Source organism: Myotis myotis, unplaced genomic scaffold (assembly GCF_014108235.1).
Source record: "Myotis myotis isolate mMyoMyo1 unplaced genomic scaffold, mMyoMyo1.p scaffold_m19_p_14, whole genome shotgun sequence".
In the NCBI taxonomy this organism is placed as follows: domain Eukaryota; kingdom Metazoa; phylum Chordata; class Mammalia; order Chiroptera; family Vespertilionidae; genus Myotis; species Myotis myotis.
The window spans coordinates 31,904,018-31,923,975 of NW_023416318.1; the positions used below are offsets into that span (position 1 = coordinate 31,904,018).

Below are 19,958 nucleotides of genomic sequence, written 5' to 3' on the forward strand. Positions count from 1 at the left end.
AGCTGGGTGTGGGAAGCATGAAGTCTGGCTCATGGGGAGAGAGCAGCTCTTGGAGAGCACAGCCAGTAAGAATGAGAGCCGCGCCCTGGCCTGTGCGGCTCAGTTGGTTGGGGAGCAATTGGTTGGGTATTATCCTGGGCACTGAAGGGTTGCAGGCTCCATCTCCAGTGGGCGGCCTGTGGGAGGCAGCTGATCACTGTTTCACTCTCACATCAATGTTTCTCCCTCTCCCTTCCTCGTTCTCGCTCTCCCTCTTGCTCTTGCTCAATTAAAGAGAGAGAGAGAGAGAGAGAGAGAGAGAGAGAGAGAGAGAGAGAGAGAGAGAGAGAGAGAGCCGCTGGAGGAGGAGTCACCTTAGCAGCTAAGTCACACATCTAATCTCTACAGAATTACTCACTTCCTTGAAAGGGAACTTTGTTTTTTCTACTTTGAAGCTTCTTAACCCAAGCTCCCCCTTTCCATTGGAGGGGAAGTTTGCATCTTCCCCTTGACTGTGCAGTAAAAAGGAGAGGGAGCAGCACAGAGAGCCGGGGTGGGGACGCCACAGGGAGGCAGGAGGACCCCCAGCTCTCATCCCAGCTGCCCGGGAGCCTTCCTGATCTTCAAGTGCAGCTTTGCTGTCACCCTCACCCTGACTCCAAACACCCCCACATGACCTGTCTCCTGTCCTAAGTGTCTTAGAGCCCATTTCTTCTTTGCATCCAGGGTCAGGTTAGAATGGTTCTAAACAAATGAATTGGGAAATAACAGGGTGTTCAGGGTATTGGTGAGTAGGCCCCCCAAAACTACAACAGCCCAGTATACACAGCCCGGATGACTTTTCCTTTTATAGCTAACTATAGTCATTGGCAGGCTGGGGTGGCCTGTGCACGGGGGCCAGAGGGTCTCCCCCTTTTCCTCCATCCTCCCCTTTCATCATATGACATAGCCATGGAATGGGATATTATTTTTCAGCCATAAAAAGGAATGAAGTACTGACACATGCTACAAACGGATGAACCTTGAAAACATTAGGCTAAGAAGCCAGTCACAAAAGGCCATGTACAGTATGATTCCATTTATATGAAATCTCCAGACTAGATACACCCAGGGACAGAAAGTAGGTTGGTGGTTGCCAGGGGCTGTGGGAAAGAGCAAGGGGACCATGGGGAGTGATTGTTTAATAAGTTCAGGGATTCCTTTTGGGATGAGGACAATGTTCTGGAACCAGATAGTGGTGATAGCGTCACAGCATTGAGAATGTGCTAAATGCCTATGCACTGTGAGCTGTAAAGTGGTGTAGATAGTGAATTTTGTGTTATGTGTGTTTTGCCACAACTATACACAAGCTTTTCAGGCCTTGAGTATGCCCCCCTCTACTTCCACCCTGCTAACCCCTCCCCATTCGTAAGAGTAAGAGTTCTAGAATGAGGAGGGACATTTTCTATTTCTGGCGGTGTTGTTGGGGAGGTAGTGTCCATTGGCCAAGGTGCACTAGGGCCAGCCCTACAGGGCCTTGATTGAGGCAGTAAGTCAGCTTCAGACCTAATGTCCATGGACTAGCAATGAGAAGATCCAACCTTGCATATCCTAGGCCTCATCCGCATCTCCCTGTGCAGCCCACTCTCTGCTTCACCAGCACTGAGCTTCCAGGGGGCCCCCAGCTAAGGCGCCACCATGTCTCAAGCCCATCTTCTCCAGAGCCTCCGGCTCCCAGCCACAGAGGAGCAGGCAAGATAGAGCCCGGGCTCAGGAGGTCTGAGGCCTGTTTGGAGACTCACCTATAAGACCACAGGGCTGGACAGCTCGCCAGGTCTGCACATAGCCAGCCCCCTCCATGCTGACTGGTCTTGCTATTGGAGATAGGCACAGATGGCCCAGGAAACCCAGGTCTCCTCCCTCCTTGGAGATTGCTGGGAACATTGTGACATGCCAGTTAGTTTACTGTGGACCAAGCTTGGCCAGGAAGGAAGCCAGCCAGGCCACTCCCCCTAACATGTTCAGTAGGGAGCTACACTGGGCTTGGATATCTCTGGGAAGAGAGAGGGAGTTTGGAGACAGGGGCCTGGGCCCCGTCCAGTCTTCCAACCAGATGGCAGAAACACATCCAGAAAGATACATTTTCCCACAGGACCCTATGGCTCCTTCTCTTGCCTCTAGTGTCAGGAGCCAGGATTTATCTGCCTTCTCCAGCCTGTGTGGAAATCAACACTCTAGTCCCTGGGGCCCTCCACGATGCTGCTAGCCTCGCTGGGCTGGCTCTAGTACCCTATCCCACAGCCAACTTGACCCACCTTTTCTATGGACCTTACGCTTTGGGGTTTATCTTCTTAAATTATTTAAATTCCAACTGTCCCAACTTCCTGTCCCACCAGGAACCTCTTTATCCCTAGACTCAGTGCAATAGACCACAATCCTTTTCCAAAAACCTCTGGGTTAGGATGTGTTTGGAAATCCAGAATTTTGGAGATTTCAAGAAGGTACATAGAATGGTGCAGGTGTTACATATTATACCGTACCACCGTGGAAGGTCCGGAGCAGTACCTGTAACCAAACACGTGAATATTTCCGCAGTGAAACATCTGCTATCCATGCCAAGTGGGAGAAATAAAGACTATAGATAGTTTTGCATCAGTGTAGGTGAGGTTTTGTTGCCCAATCGTTTTGGCAGCAAACATATAAAACAAATAAGCAAAAGCACCGCGTTCTGAATTGGATTTGTAGAGAAGAGATTGAGGATCAGTATTTATGCTGCATAAGAGAGAAGCATGAATAGACTTATGGGTCAAGATCTGCTTCAAATGCCCTCTTCCCGTCCTCTTTGTTCATACTTCAATACGGCCACTTAAATGACAACTTTGTGTTGGATTTCTCAGTTTCCACTAAACTAGGGTCCTAAGATTGTGGGGCAGGGTGTGTTGCCATTCGCTGTGCTGGAGGCATAACACAGGACCTGGCCCTCAGCAAGCAGCTGTGGAGGGGGTGAGAGGGGAGGGATTCCCTCCAGACAACCACCATGGAAGCAGAGCCCCGCGCTCCATCCGTATGAGATGCAGGGCACCTGCGGGAGAGGAGGTTAACAGTGCAGCAGGAAGGCCCTAACCGGTTTGGCTCCGTGGATAGAGCATCGGCCTGTGGACTGAAGGATCCCGGGTTCAATTCCGGTCAAGGGCATGTACCTTGATTGCGGGCACATTCCCAGTAGGGAGTGCGCAGGAAGCAGCTGGTCGACGTTTCTCTCTCATCGATGTTTCTAACTCTCTATCCCCTCCCTTCCTCTCTGTAAAAAAATCAATAAAATATATTTTTAAAAAAAATAGTCCAACAGGAAGGATGCCTTAGTGTGAGACAAAAGTATTGCAAGTCCAGGCAGGCAGCTACGGATCAAACAGTAAAGTGAGAGGGAAGAGCTAGAAAAGTGACCTCAAATCCCACAGGCTAAGGTGGAAAGTACTACAGAAGCGAAACTGTGGACTTTGGTATAAGACGGGGCTTGGTCCATCGCATTCTCCTTTAAGAGAAGAAGGCGGCTATCCTGGGGAGAGGTGCTGGAAAAAACGAAACGGAAATGGAAAGGGCCTCAAGGGCCTCAAAGGGAGGCCCTTTCCAACCCACCCACCCACCCAGCCAGAGCCGGCGGCGCAGAGGGCTGGGGCGCTGCGCACCGCCGCCGCGAGGTGGCAGCAAAAACCTGCCAATGGCCCCGAGCGCGCGGCCTCCCTCCAAGGACCAGGTCTACTTGCTGGGGCGCGAACGGCCAGAGCAGGAGGGGGTCCGCCGCTTTCCCGCTGGGTCCAGGACAGAGAGCCCTGACATGGCTCCCGGGGTCCATGGAGGCGGAAAAGGACTCTTCCTCGGGTGTCCTAAACCGATATCTGGAAACTTCTCGAGGGGCCCATGGAATCCGGATGCCCTGACCCACTGCCCTCCTCTGTCCTCCTCCCACCCACGACCCCCACCTCCCACCCCCCGGAAAATGCATCCTTCTCGCTCCGCTGCTGATGGGGTCACGTCCTGGACTCTTCTGCGGGCACAGAGCGGTGGTCTGCCTTCCTCCTTCCTCCCAGTCCTTCTTCTGCAGCCGCTCAGCTCAGGCCAGGACGTGCCAGCGAGTCTGGAAGCTGCTCCCTGATATCTGTCAACCCCCCACCCTTCCTCCCCCACCCCCACCCACACTCAGGAGGCACGTGCGGACACGGAGCCACGCAAAGGCCACGCACGCAGACACCCACTCGCACAGACTCGCCCGGGTCACGCGTACGTTCTAGGTTCGTGGGGAACAGACGTAAGAGGCCGCGAGGTGCAATGACAGGATCTCCAAGAAACTGAAGTCTGACTTCCCCGACGCTCACTCCATCTCTCTGGGTCTCTAAACCCTCGTTAGTCCAATAACAAGATCTCTAAGCTGCCAGGTGGCTCTGAGCGAGCCTTCCTTACCGTCCTGATGGCTCGAAGGGCAGGTTCCCGCGCCAGGCTGTCTGGTTCCCTGCAGGACGCGTGGGCAGGAGGCTTCACGCACCCAAGTTGCTCAGGGCCTGTCCTGCGGGACAAGACTCCCCGGGCGCGCAGAGGTGCGTGTGTCCCGGGTCTCCTGCTCCACCTCTAACCCTCAGGGACTCTTCAGCCGGCCCACACTCCCACTCACCTAGTGCGCTTGTCTCCTCGGTCACTCCAGCTACCCAACAGGGTTCACGTGTATGCACACACTTCACTCTCACATGCACGCCGCGGAGTCCCCCGGCTCTGGGAAGCGGTGGTTCAGGCAGAGCCCAGTCCAGCCTGGGGGAAGAGCCCGCTGAAATCCCAGCTCATCCCCTGGGCTTCATGGGATGCAACCAGCAGGTCGCCCCTTGCCCCGCGCTTCTCTTACGTCCGGTCCCTGTAGGAGGCGCGTTTGGTGAGGACTACACCCCTGCAAGGTCCGAGGGCTGGTGTGTGAGAGAAGGTGGCTCAGCCTGGGCTGACTGCTCCCCGCCCTTCCCTGCTCCCATTCCTGGAATTTGCCTCGCCTTCAGCGTCCAAGGAAGGGCCTAAGGGCATTTACTCGGTACCCCGATCGCAGGGGCGAGAAAGACTGAAGGGGGCACCATCTACACAGGTGTGGGGAGGGGGAGGGCCAGGTAGAGGCTGGCTGGGTGACAGCGGCCAAGTCATGGCCCTCTCTGAGCTTCAGTCTCTTCCCATGTATTCAGACCCGCTGCCGGCTCAGAGGCGTCAGGAAAAGGCAGTGGCGGCCGGGTCCTGGATGACTACGTACAGGTGTCTGTCGGTCCTTCCTCCCAGTCGGGCCGGCAGGCCCAGCCGGTGGGTCTGGGGCCAGATGGGGCAGGCAGACAGGAGGCGGCGGCGGCGCCCGCTGGGGCTGCAGAACCAGAGGCGCGCACGCCCGTAATTAGCAGCGCGCTCCCTCATTAGGGGGCCCTGCTAAGGATTTCTGTTTAATAATGGTGGCAAATTAGTTATGATGGTAAATAGTCATCTCACAAGCCAACAAACGGAAGCCCTCGCCGGCCTGGGAGGGCTCCAGGCTGCCCCCAGGCACAGGCGCGGCTGTGGCCTGGGGCAGCCCAGCACCGCGGGGACCCGCGCGGGGAAAGCGCCTGGAATAGCGGGGCGCCCTGCCCGGAGCGGCGGGGGTTCGGCCACAGCGCCTCCCAGCGGCCTGAGAGAAGAAAGACGGGGTCTGGGCCAGAAAGCAGGAACAAAGGCCCGGCGCCAGGAGCGTCTGGGAAGCCCGAAGGCAGGCGGAGAGGGAACAGTGGGGAGTGCGCACCACAAAGCCCAGCAGCGCAGTCCCAGACCCGCCCAGGCGACTACCCCCCACACACAGCCGGGCCCCCACCTCTGGGCCTTCCATGGGCCTCTCAACCTCAGGTTCCTGGACCACCGCACACACTCACCACACTTCACCTCCAGGGGTCTGAGCACTCATCTCTCGCCTCCAGTGCCACCTTCTAGAAGCGGAGTCGGACAGCCTGTGCTGCTCTGGACTGAGGCGCTCCAGCCCCGCAGCCATCGCCATCCTCCCAACGAGAGGCTCTGCCCCTTGGCCCCACCATGAGCAGCCTGGGGAGGTGTATGCATGTGTGTGTGACTTCCCGTGTGGTTTCCTGTCTTGCCAGCACCTTCTGTGAAGTCCTTGGTGTCTGAGGGGTTACACTTCTGCAGGTGAAGGCCCATTCCTCTTCGGAAAAGACTGTATACATGAATTGCTGAGAGTCATGTTTGTAAAGAGTGGGGAGTTCCTGTTGGGAGTGGAGATGTGCTCTGTTCTGTGCAGGAGGGGTGGGGAGCCAGTGCCTCCTGGCGGAGGCCGTGGTGTGTGTGTGTGTGTGTGTGTGGTGTGTGGGGTGTTTGTGTGTGTGGGGGGTGTTTGTGTGTGGGGTGTGTGTGTGTGTGTGTGTGGTGTGTGGGGTGTTTGTGTGTGGGGGGGGTGTTTGTGTGTGGGGTGTGTGTGTGTGTGTGGTGTGTGGGGTGTTTGTGTGTGGGGGTTGTGTGTATGGTGTGTGGGGTGTGGTGTGTGGGGTGTTTGTGTGGGGGGGGTGTTTGTGTGTGTGGGGTATGTGTGTGTGTGTGTGTGTGGTGTGTGGGGTGTTTGTGTGTGGGGGTGTGTGTGTATGGTGTGTGGGGTGTGGTGTGTGGGGTGTTTGTGTGTGGGGGGTGTGTGTGTGGGGTGTGTGTGTGTGTGTGTGTGTGTGGTGTGTGGGGTGTTTGTGTGTGTGTGTGTGTGTGTGGTGTGTGTGTGTGGTGTGTGGGGTGTTTGTGTGTGGGGGTGTGTGTGTGTGGTGTGTGGGGTGTGGTGTGTGGGGTGTTTGTGTGTGTGGTGTGGGGTGTGGGGGGGTGTTTGTGTGTGGTGGGAGAATGTGGGGTGCGTGTGTGTGTGGTGTGTGTGTGTGAAATCACCTGTGGGGGCCTCTGAGCGAATCCATGTGAGCAGAGAGGCGTGGCATGTGCTGTGAAGGAGGGTGGTTTCATGGCTGGGCCTCTCTGGGCAGAGGACGCCGCCTGCACTCCCAGCCCACAGGGGAGGGGGCCTTTCAGGGCACCAGGCTGCCTGGCACACTGGCAGCACTCACTCCCTGTCCCAGGCCCAACTGGTCACGAGTCAGCTCCCCTAGGCACTTTCTTGGAGATTGAATGGTTCCTGTGCTTACAAGGGCTCGTCTCCCCAACCAGACCTGGCCCTCCTCCTGCCTGGGCAGGAAGTAGCTGCTCCCTATCTTCTCTCCTCCTGTCCTTCCTGTCCCTGTCCCTCCCACTTTCTGTCTCAGCTTCTTTCTCGTTTCTCTCTCTTCCTTCTCCATTGGCCTTTCTCCCCTGTCTATAACTTCCCCCCCTCTCTTTTATTCTCCCCGCATAACAAATGGGGACCCCTGTTCACCTGACCACTCCCACGATTAGCCATGTTTCCTGAAGTGCTTGTCTAGTTTGCTGCCTACCTTCTTTGGGGCCCTAGGCTGGAGTGTGTGTGGGGGGGGGGGGGGGGGTTGCTGGGAGTGGGGAGGTAGCACAAATGGGTGGCCTCTCAATGCCTAGAGTCAGGCTATGTGGTTGGGGGTTAAAGTGCCTCTGGGAGGCATATCTACTATGTGTTTTGTGGTTCATTTGTATGTTATGTGGAGGTTTCCTCTGCGTATGTATCCTCTGTGTTTGCTCTGGTGGATGTGTGTGTGTGTGGGGGGGGGGGCTGCTTCTGTATGTTTATTGCTCATTTGCTCCCTTTCTTTTTTAAAAAAAAATTTTTTTTTTTATTTTAGAGAGAGAGGAAGGTAGGATAAAGAGATAGAAATATCGATGGGCTGCCTCCTGTATGCCCCTCACTGGGGATTGAGCCCACAACCCAGGCATGTGCCCCAACCATGAATCCAACCAGTGACCTCTTGGTTCATGGGTCAGTGCTTAACCACGGAGCAACACCATCCGGGCACTTTCTTGTACGTGAACTTTTGGTGAGATCCGGCCCACTGTACTGTATGTAGCAGGCTGTGCACCGTATGTTTTGTGGCGCTAATGCTGTTCTATGGGGCCCATGTTTCCTGCGCAGCATGGGTAGCTCTGGATAGCTCTGTAGGAGGGTGCGACTTCGCATGTTTGTGTGTGTGTCTATACGGTTTGGAGTGTGTGCACCCTGGAGAGTGTGCCTGCAGGGGAGACAGGATCGAGGGTTCTCATGTCTGTGTCTAAGGACCAATGTAGAATCTATAAGGAGGAAATCGGAAAGGCAGGCCTGTGTTGTGCAGGGAAGAACGTCCATGGGTGTTAGCAAGCTGCTCTGGGACAGGTGGGCAGTAGGGGAAAGCGCTATCGAGGTTTATGATGGGGTGAGGTGTGTGCACCACCTGTGGGCTGGGGGCGGTATTTGTATAGATAAGTGAGTGAGTGTGTGCGCGCGTGTAGCCTCTGTCAGCCTCTGTCAGCCCGGCTGTGCCTGCCGCTCCGGTGGAGCCCCGCCCGCCACAGCGGAGCTCAATCAGCCGCTGCATGAATACACTCGAATGGAAAGTTGTGCTCAGCTGACCGGAGAAATCAGAGCCGGCTAGCGCCGCTCCCCTCCTCCCTGGCTCCCTTCTGCCCTCCCTTGGACTGGAGGGCCCTGGGGCCCTGGTACAGGGCAGAGGAGGCTCAACTCAGCTGGGGCCAGAAGGGGTGTGGGGATGAGCGGGCCTGAGCATGAGCAGTTAGGGGCTTCCATCAGGTGGGCTGGACATAGCCCCAGCCCTTGGGGGAGGGGGGATAGGGGAAGGTCCAGAAAAGTCCCTGAGGCAGCAGCCAGTGCTCCAGGTGACAGCCATGCAAAGACCGAGACTGAGGCAGGGGACTAAGAAAGCCACAGAGGCAGAGGAAGACAGGGAGAGCAAGCAGAGGCAGACCTCCAACGCTGGGGGAGGCCCAGTAACCACGGGCTGGCCTGGCCGGACTGGCTCCAGCGACCTGAGCAATGGGCTGGGTCCAGAATGCGCTGGGCTGGCCAGGTCTCCTTTCATAAGAAGCTACGGGAGCACTCCTCCCACACAGCCCACGCTAGGGTTCTCCACCCGTCTCTCGGCCCGCCTAGGCCTGGGTGTGGCCCTCCCAGTGCCTCACTGGAGCCGTCCCCACGTCCAAAGGCCAGCCACCACCTCCAACCCCAATGCCAGCCGGATGGCCAGGCTCCTGTGCCTCCAGTCTCACTACGGATCAGCATCCCAACGCCGCGCTGTGGCAGCTTCCAGGTCATTTCATTTTAATCAGCTACACATCTCGATGGGGACAATCAGCTGCGCTGGCGGGCAGTCAACTCCACAGGATCCAAGGAGAGCAAGAAAGGGGGCCGTGTTGGGGCTCAGGACCACCGCCCGGGTAGGGGGAGGAAGCGGGGAATAGGCCGGAAGGGATAGATTGGGCTATCTTCCCTCAGGCAGGCGGCTTCGAGGAGTCCATGACTTTGATACAGATTTTCCCAGTTTCACATCCCATTCTGCCAGTTCATGTTTCTGGTGCAACCCCAAGTTGATATTGTTTTTCTTTGAGAGAGGTAGGAACGAAGAGAATATCCCCACATTGGCTGTTATTCTTCAAGCCCCGTACACACTAGAGTAGGCTGCCCAGATAGGAAGAGGCCCACGTACACAAGGGAAGCTCGGAGGCAGAAGGTGCTGGCTGAGGCGCCGGCTGCAGCCCCAGGCAGAAGCACTGGGCACCGGGGCAGTGTGTGCCAATGCCCTGGCATAGCAGCAGGAGCGGAGCTGGCCCACAGACTGTCACAGGCCAGACAGAGGGGATGGAAGGTTAAAGCTGAGGCCTGCTTGCCCAGCCTGAGGAGGTGATGAGGTCCACTGGAGAGTACACCACATGGCACCCCCACCCACCACAGAAGGCACGACCTGCAACATTCCCAGGCTGCGTGAGCTACGCACAGTGCCTGGGATGGCTTTTCAGTCCCCAGAGCTTCAGCCAAGCCTTGCCCTGGAGTTCTGCCCCACAGCCGCTAGGATGTTGACTGTGGCTCTGAGGGACCCAGAAAGAAGAATGGGCATGCAGCTGATAAAAGGAGGTCTGGAGAGAAAGGGGCCTCTTTCCCCTCACTGTTTAAAGGGGCAGGGGCCAGATTCAACGTCACAGCCACAGTGTATCAGGGCAAAGGGTGGACTGGGAAGGCCATAGAGCCCAACTTCCTTCCACCCTCCAGTCAAAGAATACCCATGCCTGGAAGGGACACGAAGTTCCATTAAGGGTGATGGCCCGGTGGTCATATCTGCTAGTTGACTAGAACAAGAGAACCCACGCAGGCCCACACCAGAATCCCACAAGACACATGTCCATTGCACGGAAAGACCCTGCATGCACAGCATCCCGTAGGTGTACTAAAGCCACTGCTTGCAGAATTAGGTATATTTAAACTGCCCAACCCACACACAGACACTTACACTACAGGCTATATACATGAAAACACATACTGAACACACACTGATGCACTGTACACACATTTATATCAATCAACTCTCTCGCTCTCTCTCTCTCTCTCACACACACACACACCACTTCATATGCAGACTTGGACTGCATGGTGGAAGCCCAGCATTCAGAATGGCACACATCGACCCCTCTCACAACCAGCACTCGTGCCTCTTCCGTGGGGAATCTCTAGGCAAGGTCAGAAAGGGCAGAGTAGAGTGTTTGTATGTGCACAGACCTGGGTAGAAACATAGGCAATGAGAGAGAGAGAGAGAGTGATTGGTGACAGACAGCGAGGCAGACCAATAGCAGGTGGGTGACACCCAGCAGTGCCTAGGCCTCCAGAAGGAAGGCTGCTGGGGGTCTGACAGCCTCCTTTCTGCAGCGGAGGAGGCATGGGCACTGGATGCCCCAAACTTGCTTTCCCTGTAGGATACACTGCGGGAGGGATTTTAATTCCACGAGTTTGACCCCTGCCCCCAGACAAAAAGGCATCTGCTCCCTAGTGTCAGCCGTCAAGGCCCCTCCAGGAGTCACTCCTCAGCCTGACACGCCTTTCCTTCCACCCCCAAATTCTGGTTAGGCAGTTGGGTGGGGTCCATCCAGATGCTCCAGACTGTCTGAGGCAACCACTTCTCTGGGTTTCCAGGCCCAAAATATGGGTCAGTAAGTGACAAGCCATTTAAAAAACAGAGGCTCATGTTGGGTAGAACTCAGGGAGCCCCTTCTCCAAATGCCTTGCACCCAGGTCAATATTGCCTGGACCCTGGCATCAAGAGGACCGTTTTCCAGGGCAGAGATTCTGACAGGACTTGGAAGCTCTGGAGGTTGTCTGAATGCTCTGGTTCTGAATAAGAAGGCGGCAGAAACCTTCTGCTTCACGAAAACAAGGGCCTTTGGGCACACAAGGCCCTACTTGCACGCCCAAGGCACCTGTGGATCTGGCCACCGCTCTTCTCCAGCCCGGTCTGCATACACCCCACGGTGCTGCCAGTGATGGGGACAAAAGGAAACCGGAAGTCAACGTTTAGAAACAGGCGCAAAATTCCAGGCGCGGTATGGTTCTCCCTAATCCCCTTCCCTTTGGAAATTGGACTTTCAAGTGAAGGCAAGTTTTCTGAAATTGCCTCTTTGGCTCCTCCTCGGGCCCTGGCCGGCCTGGCACAGCCCAGAGTGGAGGCGCCACCAGTCACACCATCACTGGGAACCGTGGGGACCCTACCCTGGGTAGAGAGGCCTGGGGCCAGGGGGCCAGGTTAGCAAAAGGAAGTGACTTTTTGGGTTTCATTTTAAAGTGTAAATCGAATCTGAAATGTCTTGGGGTTGAAGGGACTCCAGTAAATCCCAAAGGATGGAAAGAGATTTCAGGGAGATGGATGGAGTGCCATAAGGCAAGTTGTCCAGTCACACAGATGCACACACCGGGCAGTGAGAAGGGGATCGATCCAGATTCTAGACCCTGAACTCCTCAAACTACTTTTGCCTTGCTCTCTCTACCCTCCCCACCCAGCCTACAGTTGCATCCCACCCCACTCTGGGTGGATGCTTAGATTTGGTGACCTTGTGTGTTTCTCCTTAAAAAAAAAAAAAAAGGCAACAACAACCAAAAGCTGCCAAACACTCCCCCTGTGAGCCACATGGGCCGAGGCAGGCTACAATTCCTGGGGAACAGGGCCTGAAGAAACGGCCATAGCCTCCTCCCCCAATGCCCTCGCTGCCTTTTCTGCTCAGGATTTGGCTTCAGGTCTTTTCTGAAGGGCCCATTTTCTTCCCTCCCTTCTCCAGGAGAAATGCTCAGACCCCGCTTTAAAATTCTGCCCCAGCTCTGGCGGCATATCTGGAGTGGAAGGCAGGCCCGGCCACAGCACCTCGGGGGTGCAGCACCCCAGGGATTCGGCACAGGGGCGGACAAAAACACCAGTCTCAAGGAGTAATAAGAAAATGGAGAATACTGTATTTGCTTTAGAAAGTTTTTACATATAGATAAACACGCAGTTAAGATAACAGTAAAAGCGCTCTACAGGGAGTGAGAGATATCGCCAAAGCAGCTAGGAAATACTTGAATAGCTTTTGCTTAAGAATACTACAGTCTCACTCTCCGCTTTTGCTGCTGACAGGGTCCCTCTTCCTACCCCAGCCCGAAGAGCACGCCTGAAACACCGAATGGGAGAGGAACCCCCAAAAGCAAAGAGGTGAGCGGGGAGGGGGGAGAAGGAGGGAGAAGAGAGAAAGAAAGGGAAAGGGAGAGGAGAGAAAGCAATTATCATATACAGGCAATTTCTACACATATATTACAAACTGGGAAAATGACCAATCATTAAGATATACATAATTCATATAAAATTTTGAAATAAAAATAAAAATCTGTTACAGTCATAACTATTCTTTTTCCACATTTATAACCAGTACCCACACAGGCAGTGACAGAGTGGAGAGAAAAAGGTGCTTACGAAGAAAATGATTGTCTGCTGAACAAAAAAACAGAAAATTGCATCTTGTTTGACCAATACTTGGACTTAAAATCAAGAGAGAGAGAGAGAGAGAGAGAGAGAGAGAGAGAGAGAGAGAGAGAGAGAGAGAGAGAGAGAGAAAGGAAAAGAGAGAGAGGAAAAAAGAGAGAGTGCGCAACAAAAGGCAAGAAACATTTTCTATTTCCCTCTCCAAGAGTTCTTTCTTTTTAAACAAATTCCGAAAGGAGATGGCGGTTTTACTTTTTTTTTCTCTCTCTTTTTGTCTCTTTTGCTTTTGTTGTCTTGTCATCGTGGTGGTGGTTTTTGTACAGTCGACTCTTTTTAAATCGTTTTAAACTAGAGAGAATATTTTCCCAGATACAAATAAATCGTCATGCAGGTGGGGTGCCGGTCCGTGGGAACCGAAAGGAGAAGCCGTGCTTGTCCGAGAAAGTATACAATTGTCACCTCTTTTATGTTTTCTGCCCACAACATCAGCGTTTGTGACTGTCTGTTGACGTCGCAGTCCTTTGGGGTGGCCGCGATGAGAAATGAGGGTTGGGGGTTGTTGATGGTTTGCGTTAAACTTATTTTTTCTTGTGTTGTTTTATATATATATATATTTTGGCTGGGGTGGGAGCGTGTGTGCTTGTGTGTGTGTGTGATGGTGTATCCTGATATCGGTTTGTTCTGGGGCTGGAGGAGGACAAGGAGGAGGTCAAGGAGGAGAAGGGGGATACGGAGCGGAGGGGGGCGAGGAGGAGGGCGGCCTTGGGCATCATACATCACATTCGGAGTCGCTGGAGGTTACCGAGAGGATGGAGGTGCCGGTGTCCGCGCGCTCCGCCAGGCTGGACACGCTGGTGGTGGGGCTGGCCGCCGTGGACGGCGACTCTGCCGAGCTGTGCGTGGGGCAGCCCGGCTCGGCGAGCGAGCGCATGCCGCTCGGTCCGATGGCCTGGTGCTGGAGCCTGCGGGAGACAGAGAGCGGCGCCGGCCCTGACACAGCGGCCGCGCCACCGGCTCCTCCAAGCCACCTCCCGGAGCCCGCGCCGCCGGGAGCGGGGCCTACCGCCGCCTGTGCTCCCCGGCCTCCCCCGCTCCGCGCCCTGCGCTGCCGCCCCCGGCTCCTCTCTCGGCGCTCAGCACCTGCTCCGGCGCCAGGCTGTTCCTTGGGCGCCGCAGAGCCTCCCCTGTACGGATCTTGCCTCTCGTCTGCCCTCCCTGGGGCTCCCTCGAGCTTCCTAAGGCTCATCGGCCCCGGCCACGGAGGAGAGGTACAACTAGAGACTGGCCGCCTGGGGAGGCCTGGGCGCACACAGCTAAGGACGCCGAGCCCCAGGACGCAGAAGTCCGAGAGGGACAAGCAGGTGTTTCTTCCTCCCCAGGCCCTGCTATTCTTAGAATTAAACCGTCCGGCCCAAGAGCATCTGGTCGCCCTGTGCCTCCTGCCCAGGTCCCCACACTCCCCGGGGAGTCCTGGCTGGCTTTGCTCTCGCGCGCCCTGCGGAGAGCGCAGGAGCGGGGGAGGATAAAACACGGACGCTGGGAGCAGAAAACTGAGGAAAGAGGAGGGACACAAACATTGGCAGCCGGGGGGCCAAGCGGTCTCGGGCTGCCCCGTTCCCAGGGCTAAGCAGCGGCTGCCTGAACCTAGTGCCTCTGAGTTTTCCCTACAAAGAGGCCTTCCCAATGGACCTGGGCACTCCCCCCATCAGGCGAAAACTTGGTTCCAAAGGCGGATGAGAGGGCTGAAGGCTCAGGCCTGGGCCACCTGAACCAGAACACACTCACTCACTCCATGAACTCACACCCAGCCCCTAGCCCCCTCGCCTGTCAGCATCAAGGGCCCTGCCCCCTGCTCTACACCAGGCCCAGCACCAACCCAGGCTGGGTAGGAACACAGCTTTCTCGTCAGGGCTCTCACCCAACTCTTCCCTTCCCTCTTCCCTCCCTACTTCTCGTTCTCCTTTCTCCATTTTTCCCCAGGCCCAACTCTGCTGACTGGTCAAACCCGGTACAACTTTGTGACTTTGTGGCCAACATGCCAAGAGCAAAACTGCTCCTGCCCGCTTTGCAAGTTAGTGAACCCAGGGGCTGCTCCTTAGCTGGGGAGGCAGGGCCAACACACACGCCTCTCCACTCCCAGCCGGTTCGCCTGCACCTGATCGGGCAACTGGCAAAGCTGTGGGAAGGAGGGCCGCTGCATGGTGGCCACCAGCCTTTTCCCTGTGTGGCAGGGACCCAGGTCAGTGTCCTCTCCCTGACATTGGTGGATCCCTCCCCGGTATGTGCAATGCAGGGACATAAGAACCAGGCGGCAAGGAGTACTTTTCCTCCCTTCCCTGTCTGCAGGCTTCCGAGGAGCCCTGAGCATGGGACCTCTCAGAGACTGGGACCACGGGCTGTGGGCACTGGGATCTCACACACACCCTCTCCACCCAGATGAAAGACCCTCGCAGGCAAAGCAATCAGGAAACTCAAAGTCTGTCCCCCTTCCCCGTGCCTGGGCCCGCGGAAACTTTCTCCAACTGGCCAGGGGGTGGAGGCTTCTCTGGAGAGCTCGGCAGCCGCTGGCCCCCTGACCCGCCGGCCCCCATTTCAACCCTTCTCCCTCTCCCGGGTCCCGGAGACGGTAGCCGGGCCGCGGGGGCCCCGCCACTGACCTGTTCTTGGCCGCCGCGGCGCGGTCGCGCTGCCTCCGGTTCTTAAACCAGTTGCCTACTTGTGTGGGAGTGAGGCCGGTGGCCTGCGCCAGTTCGCGTTTCTTGCTGGGGTTGGGGTAGGGGTCCTGCAGGTACCATTCCCGCAGCAGGCTCCGAGTCCGCTCCTTGAAGCAATGCGTCTTCTGCTCGCCGTCCCAGATGGTGCGCGGCAGCGGGAACTTCTTGCGCACGCGGTACTTGTCCACCGGGCCGAGCGGGCGGCCGCGCAGCTTCTCGGCCTCCTGGTAGTGCGCCTCGAGCCACATGGCCTGCAGCTTGCCGTGCGACTCCTTGGTGAACTTGTGGTTCTCCAGGATGTGGTACAGGTCGCGGAAGTTCCCCGTGTGGAAGGCGACCACGGCGCGCGCGCGCAGGATGGACTCGTGCTTGTTGATGGCCTCGCACGCCCCGGGGGCCACGGGCAGCGACCAGAGGAAGCGGCCCAGCCGCTCGATGTCGCCCGTCTCCTCCAGCGTCTCGCAGACGCTGGCCACCTGCTCCGGCGAGAAGTTGAGGGTGGGCAGCTGGAACATGGACAACTCTTCCGGGGGGGCCCTGGAGCCGCCGCCGCTGCCGCCGCCGCCGCCTGCTCCGCCAGCACCGCCGCCTCCCGCACAGTTCCCGCCGCCGCCGCCGCCGCCGCCCGTGCCGCCGCCGCCGCCGCCGCCGCCTCCCGCACCGGTCCCGCCGCCGCTACTCGCCAGAAGTAGGGAGCGGTGGTGAGAATCGGCGAAGTTTGGCAACAAGAAGTGGGAGGAATAGAGGTCTAGGGGGGAGCGGAATACCATGGACTGACCTGGGAGGAGAGGAGAAAATTCAGGGAGAGGAAGAGAGAGGGGAGGAAGAGGAGGAGAGGGGCGCTGAGGACCAGGCGGAGGGAGAGGAGAGGGGGGAGGAGGGGAAGGAAAGGAGGGGGGAGCAGGAGGAGGAGGGGGAAGAGGAAGGGCGTAAGGGACACCCACACCCCACACACATCCACACACACACACACCCGCGCAGCCACATAGAGAGGGAGGAAGGAGAGCGACCCGGTGCGCGCGCGCAGAGAGCGAACCCGAGCCAGAGAGAGGGAGAGGGAGAGCGAGAGGAGAGCGAGAGCCAACCACCGCCGAGTCAAGATTCAGCGATTCCACAGCAATCGCCCTAATGACAACAGCCTCATAATATCTCCCCTAAATCCACAGTGAGTGCAGCATTGAAACATTTTGTTTCGCTTTTCTATTGGTCTGCGGCATGTCGTTGTGGGGTTGCCATGGCAACCACTGCCAATCACTGTCAGCCCTGCCAATCAATACCCAGAACGTAAGGACGGTTTTACCACTTAGCCAGAGTGGGGGGTGGAGAGGAGGAAAAGAGGGAGAAGGGGGAGAATTTTTTAAAGTGTTTGCAACTCTTAATCTCGCCAAGTCCCCCCACTTCTCCTTCTCTCTCTCTCTCTCTCTCTCTCTCTCTCTCTCTCTCTCTCTCTCTCTCTCTCTCCCCCTCTCCCTCCCTCTCTCTCTCCCTCCCTCTCTCTCTCTCTCTCTCTCTGAATTCCCTTCTTCCCTCTTCCCCAAAGAAGTTGATCCAGAAATTTAAAAAGCCATGGGCATAGAGTTGTTAAATGAGATGAGCAATTTAAAGTGGGGGATTTTGTTGGGAGATGAGAGGCTCCTCATGCTACAGGAAGGCCAAGGGCCAGCCGGAAAGAGAGGCAGAGGGACAGCGGAGCGGACATGGTTTGCACGTGGGCTGCCTCTTTCTGCCTATGTGAGCGCTAAGAGTGGAGAGGAAGAACGGAGAGCTGAGATCATGGGGCCCACCCTGAGCCCCGCCCTGGTCCTTCAGGCTGCTGGGCCCAGGGTCTGGGATTTCTGGGGACATTTGGTGCCTGGGAGCCCAAGCCCAGAAGCCAGGGTTCTGGAAGCGGCTTTGGCTTCCTCCTTCCTGATTATTGGCCACATTCACCCCAACTTCCTCCGCACTGGAACTGGCTTCTCTTTACTCTGCCCTCCAGCCAGAGAGCCTTGGTTTCCCATATTGCCCTGAATTTTAAAATAGCAATAGAAATTAACAGTGCACTTCTTTCCATCTTAAAAAGCGACCCTCCTCTTTGTTCCTCCTAGACTTCAGCTGCTTCCCCTGGGAGCTGTGGAGGAGGTTCACAAGCTGAGAAGCCTGGGAGCCCGCAAGACCCCCCCATACCTGTTACCCCCCATATCTGTTACCCCCCATACCTGCTACCCCCCCCAAAGGAGCTCTGGGTCTGCCTATCAGCCCCAGAAAGGCACCCAAACTTTAGAGGCTGCCCCAAACAAGTGGATAGGCCTGAACATTGCTTGCTTGCTCATATTGTAAAGAAAAATAATAATTAACTGTCAAATTTTTCTAAGGAAAATAATATCACAAGCCTAAAATAGACCCCACAGGGCCCAAAGAATGGAGAGGGCCCTCCCTCCCTTTGGTCACTGCAGCCCCCAGACCCAGCATGAGTATTTATTCTAAGGTATGTCGCTTTTAAGAAGATGTAATCAGCATCTTGAGCCGGGCCTCCCTTTGTGAAGCCTCTGTAACTATGGGAGTGTGATTTACGCAGATTTGTCCGGGTCAGAGCCGTCTTTCCCCAGAGCACTGTGTATATTTAGACAGGGACTCGGTTTGGTGTTTAAAAGTGTATATTTTGAATGAGTTCACACACAGTAGCCAACAATGCCCACATTGTCGGCCCGTGTACAACGTGTATTGAAACGCAGCGTCCAGACTTCAACTAATCTGCCCTCAATAAAGCTGACATAATTATCCTAAGCTGCCTTTCCAGAAGAAAAATCATTGAGGAATTCAAAACTTTTTTTAAAAAAAGATCTTTTCTACATTCCGATGCAGATCTGTGAGCGAGGTGCGGAGCCCACTGACTGCCCTTTGGAGATCTCAATGAGGGAAGAAGGGAGGTTGAGAGAGAATTTCAATGGGAAAACTAACGTGACTGGGCTGTGAGTGTGCCGGCCCCTAACCCCGAGCTCCAGCCCTCCTTGGGCCATGACTCCCCAGCGCCAGGCCCCCTGGGCAGAGACGCAGGAGCTGCGCTGGGAGACTCTGGACAGGGTGAGGGGGCCGATACCCGCCCACTCAGGCCGAGGCAGTCGAGGGTCGCTGGTCCTAAATCCACGGACTGAGGCAGAAAATTATTCGCCCAAAGGGAAGACCGGCCAAGCCCTACTTGGGGGGATCTCACCCCCACCCCATCCCATCTCTCTTCCTCCCAGCCGTGGGTCCTTCTCTGCTCAGCCTCGGAGCTCTGGGCAGTCGTTCACTGCGGGCCCAGACAAGAGCCCTAAGGTTGGGACACAAAAACAGACACTTCATCTTTTCTTGCCGATCCCTTTCTCTCGCAGGGAAAGGATTAAAGGCTGAGGGGTGGGAGGAGGAAGGGGCAGGAGGAGGAAGCGGGGGAGGAAGGAATGAAAAAGGGGAGGGGAGTGGGTATTGTGCCGCGTGTGGGGGGAGCATTCCTACGGGTGGGTTTCCGAATATTGTGTTCAACTTTTTGAAAGCAGCTCGTGACCCCGAAACTGCATCCCCTGGAGCCGAGGACCCCGGCGCCGGGCGGGCGGGTGAACCCAGCCAGTCCCCTCCCCATCCCCAAAACCCCCGCCTCCGGGTGGGGGCGGCAGGGCCTCTCCCGCCGCCGCGCGGTCGGCCCGAAGGGAGGCTGGGCAGGTGCCGCGGGCTCTGCCGAAAGCGCTGAAATCGAAAACCGTCGCCACTCGAGGAGAATTGAGGCAAGTGGGGCTGATACTCCGCTGGGCGACACCCCTGTCCCCACCTCGGCTGGGGAGCCCGCCGACCCGCCGCAGCACCCTGCCGTCTCCGGTAGCGGCCGCGGCTCGGGCGTGCACAGCCGGGCGGAGGGAGGCGGCGAGGCGCGCAGCTTTGTGCTCCCGGACGGGGCCGGCGCGGCGCGGCGCGGCGCGGCGGGCTGAACAGCAGCCGGAGCTGTCAGAGTCGCCCGGCCCGGCCCGGCCCAGCTCCTCGCCGCCCGCCGAGCCCACCTTGCGGGCCCGCTGCCGCCAGCGCCTCTCCGCTCCGGCCCAGAGCACCGCGCCCGCCGCCCGAAGCTCGTAAGTTGTGCGCCCCAGGAGCTGGGGAGGATGGCGGGGCGGTCGGTCCTCTGCGCGGATGGCTAGACTGGCTCTGGGAGCGCAGGCTGGGCAGGGTCTCGGTCTAGGAGTACCGGGATTTCCCCTCCCAAATCCCCAGGTCCTGAGCGTTGGGGAGGGGGTTAAAAGCAGAAGGACCAGGGCCCAGGCCGCCTTCCCTAACGCCCCAGGAGCTGGGCTGCAAGAAGGCCGGGAGGTGAACCTGGGGGGACGCCTGGAAGGGGGGGCGCGTAGGGGGCACCTGCACCTGAGAC

General features: G+C 57.0%; 1 protein-coding gene across 1 annotated transcript; it reads right to left on the reverse strand.

Annotated features, from left to right (window-relative positions):
* Positions 1-13,091: 13,091 nt before the first annotated feature.
* On the reverse strand, positions 13,092-16,423 carry SIX3 (SIX homeobox 3). Its single transcript, XM_036335530.1, has 2 exons — positions 15,530-16,423; positions 13,092-13,834 (listed from the first exon to the last, which is right to left on the reverse strand). Exons 1-2 carry the CDS (start codon positions 16,354-16,356, stop codon positions 13,642-13,644), a joined length of 1,020 nt encoding a protein of 339 aa, XP_036191423.1. The 5' UTR covers positions 16,357-16,423; the 3' UTR covers positions 13,092-13,641.
* Positions 16,424-19,958: the final 3,535 nt, after the last annotated feature.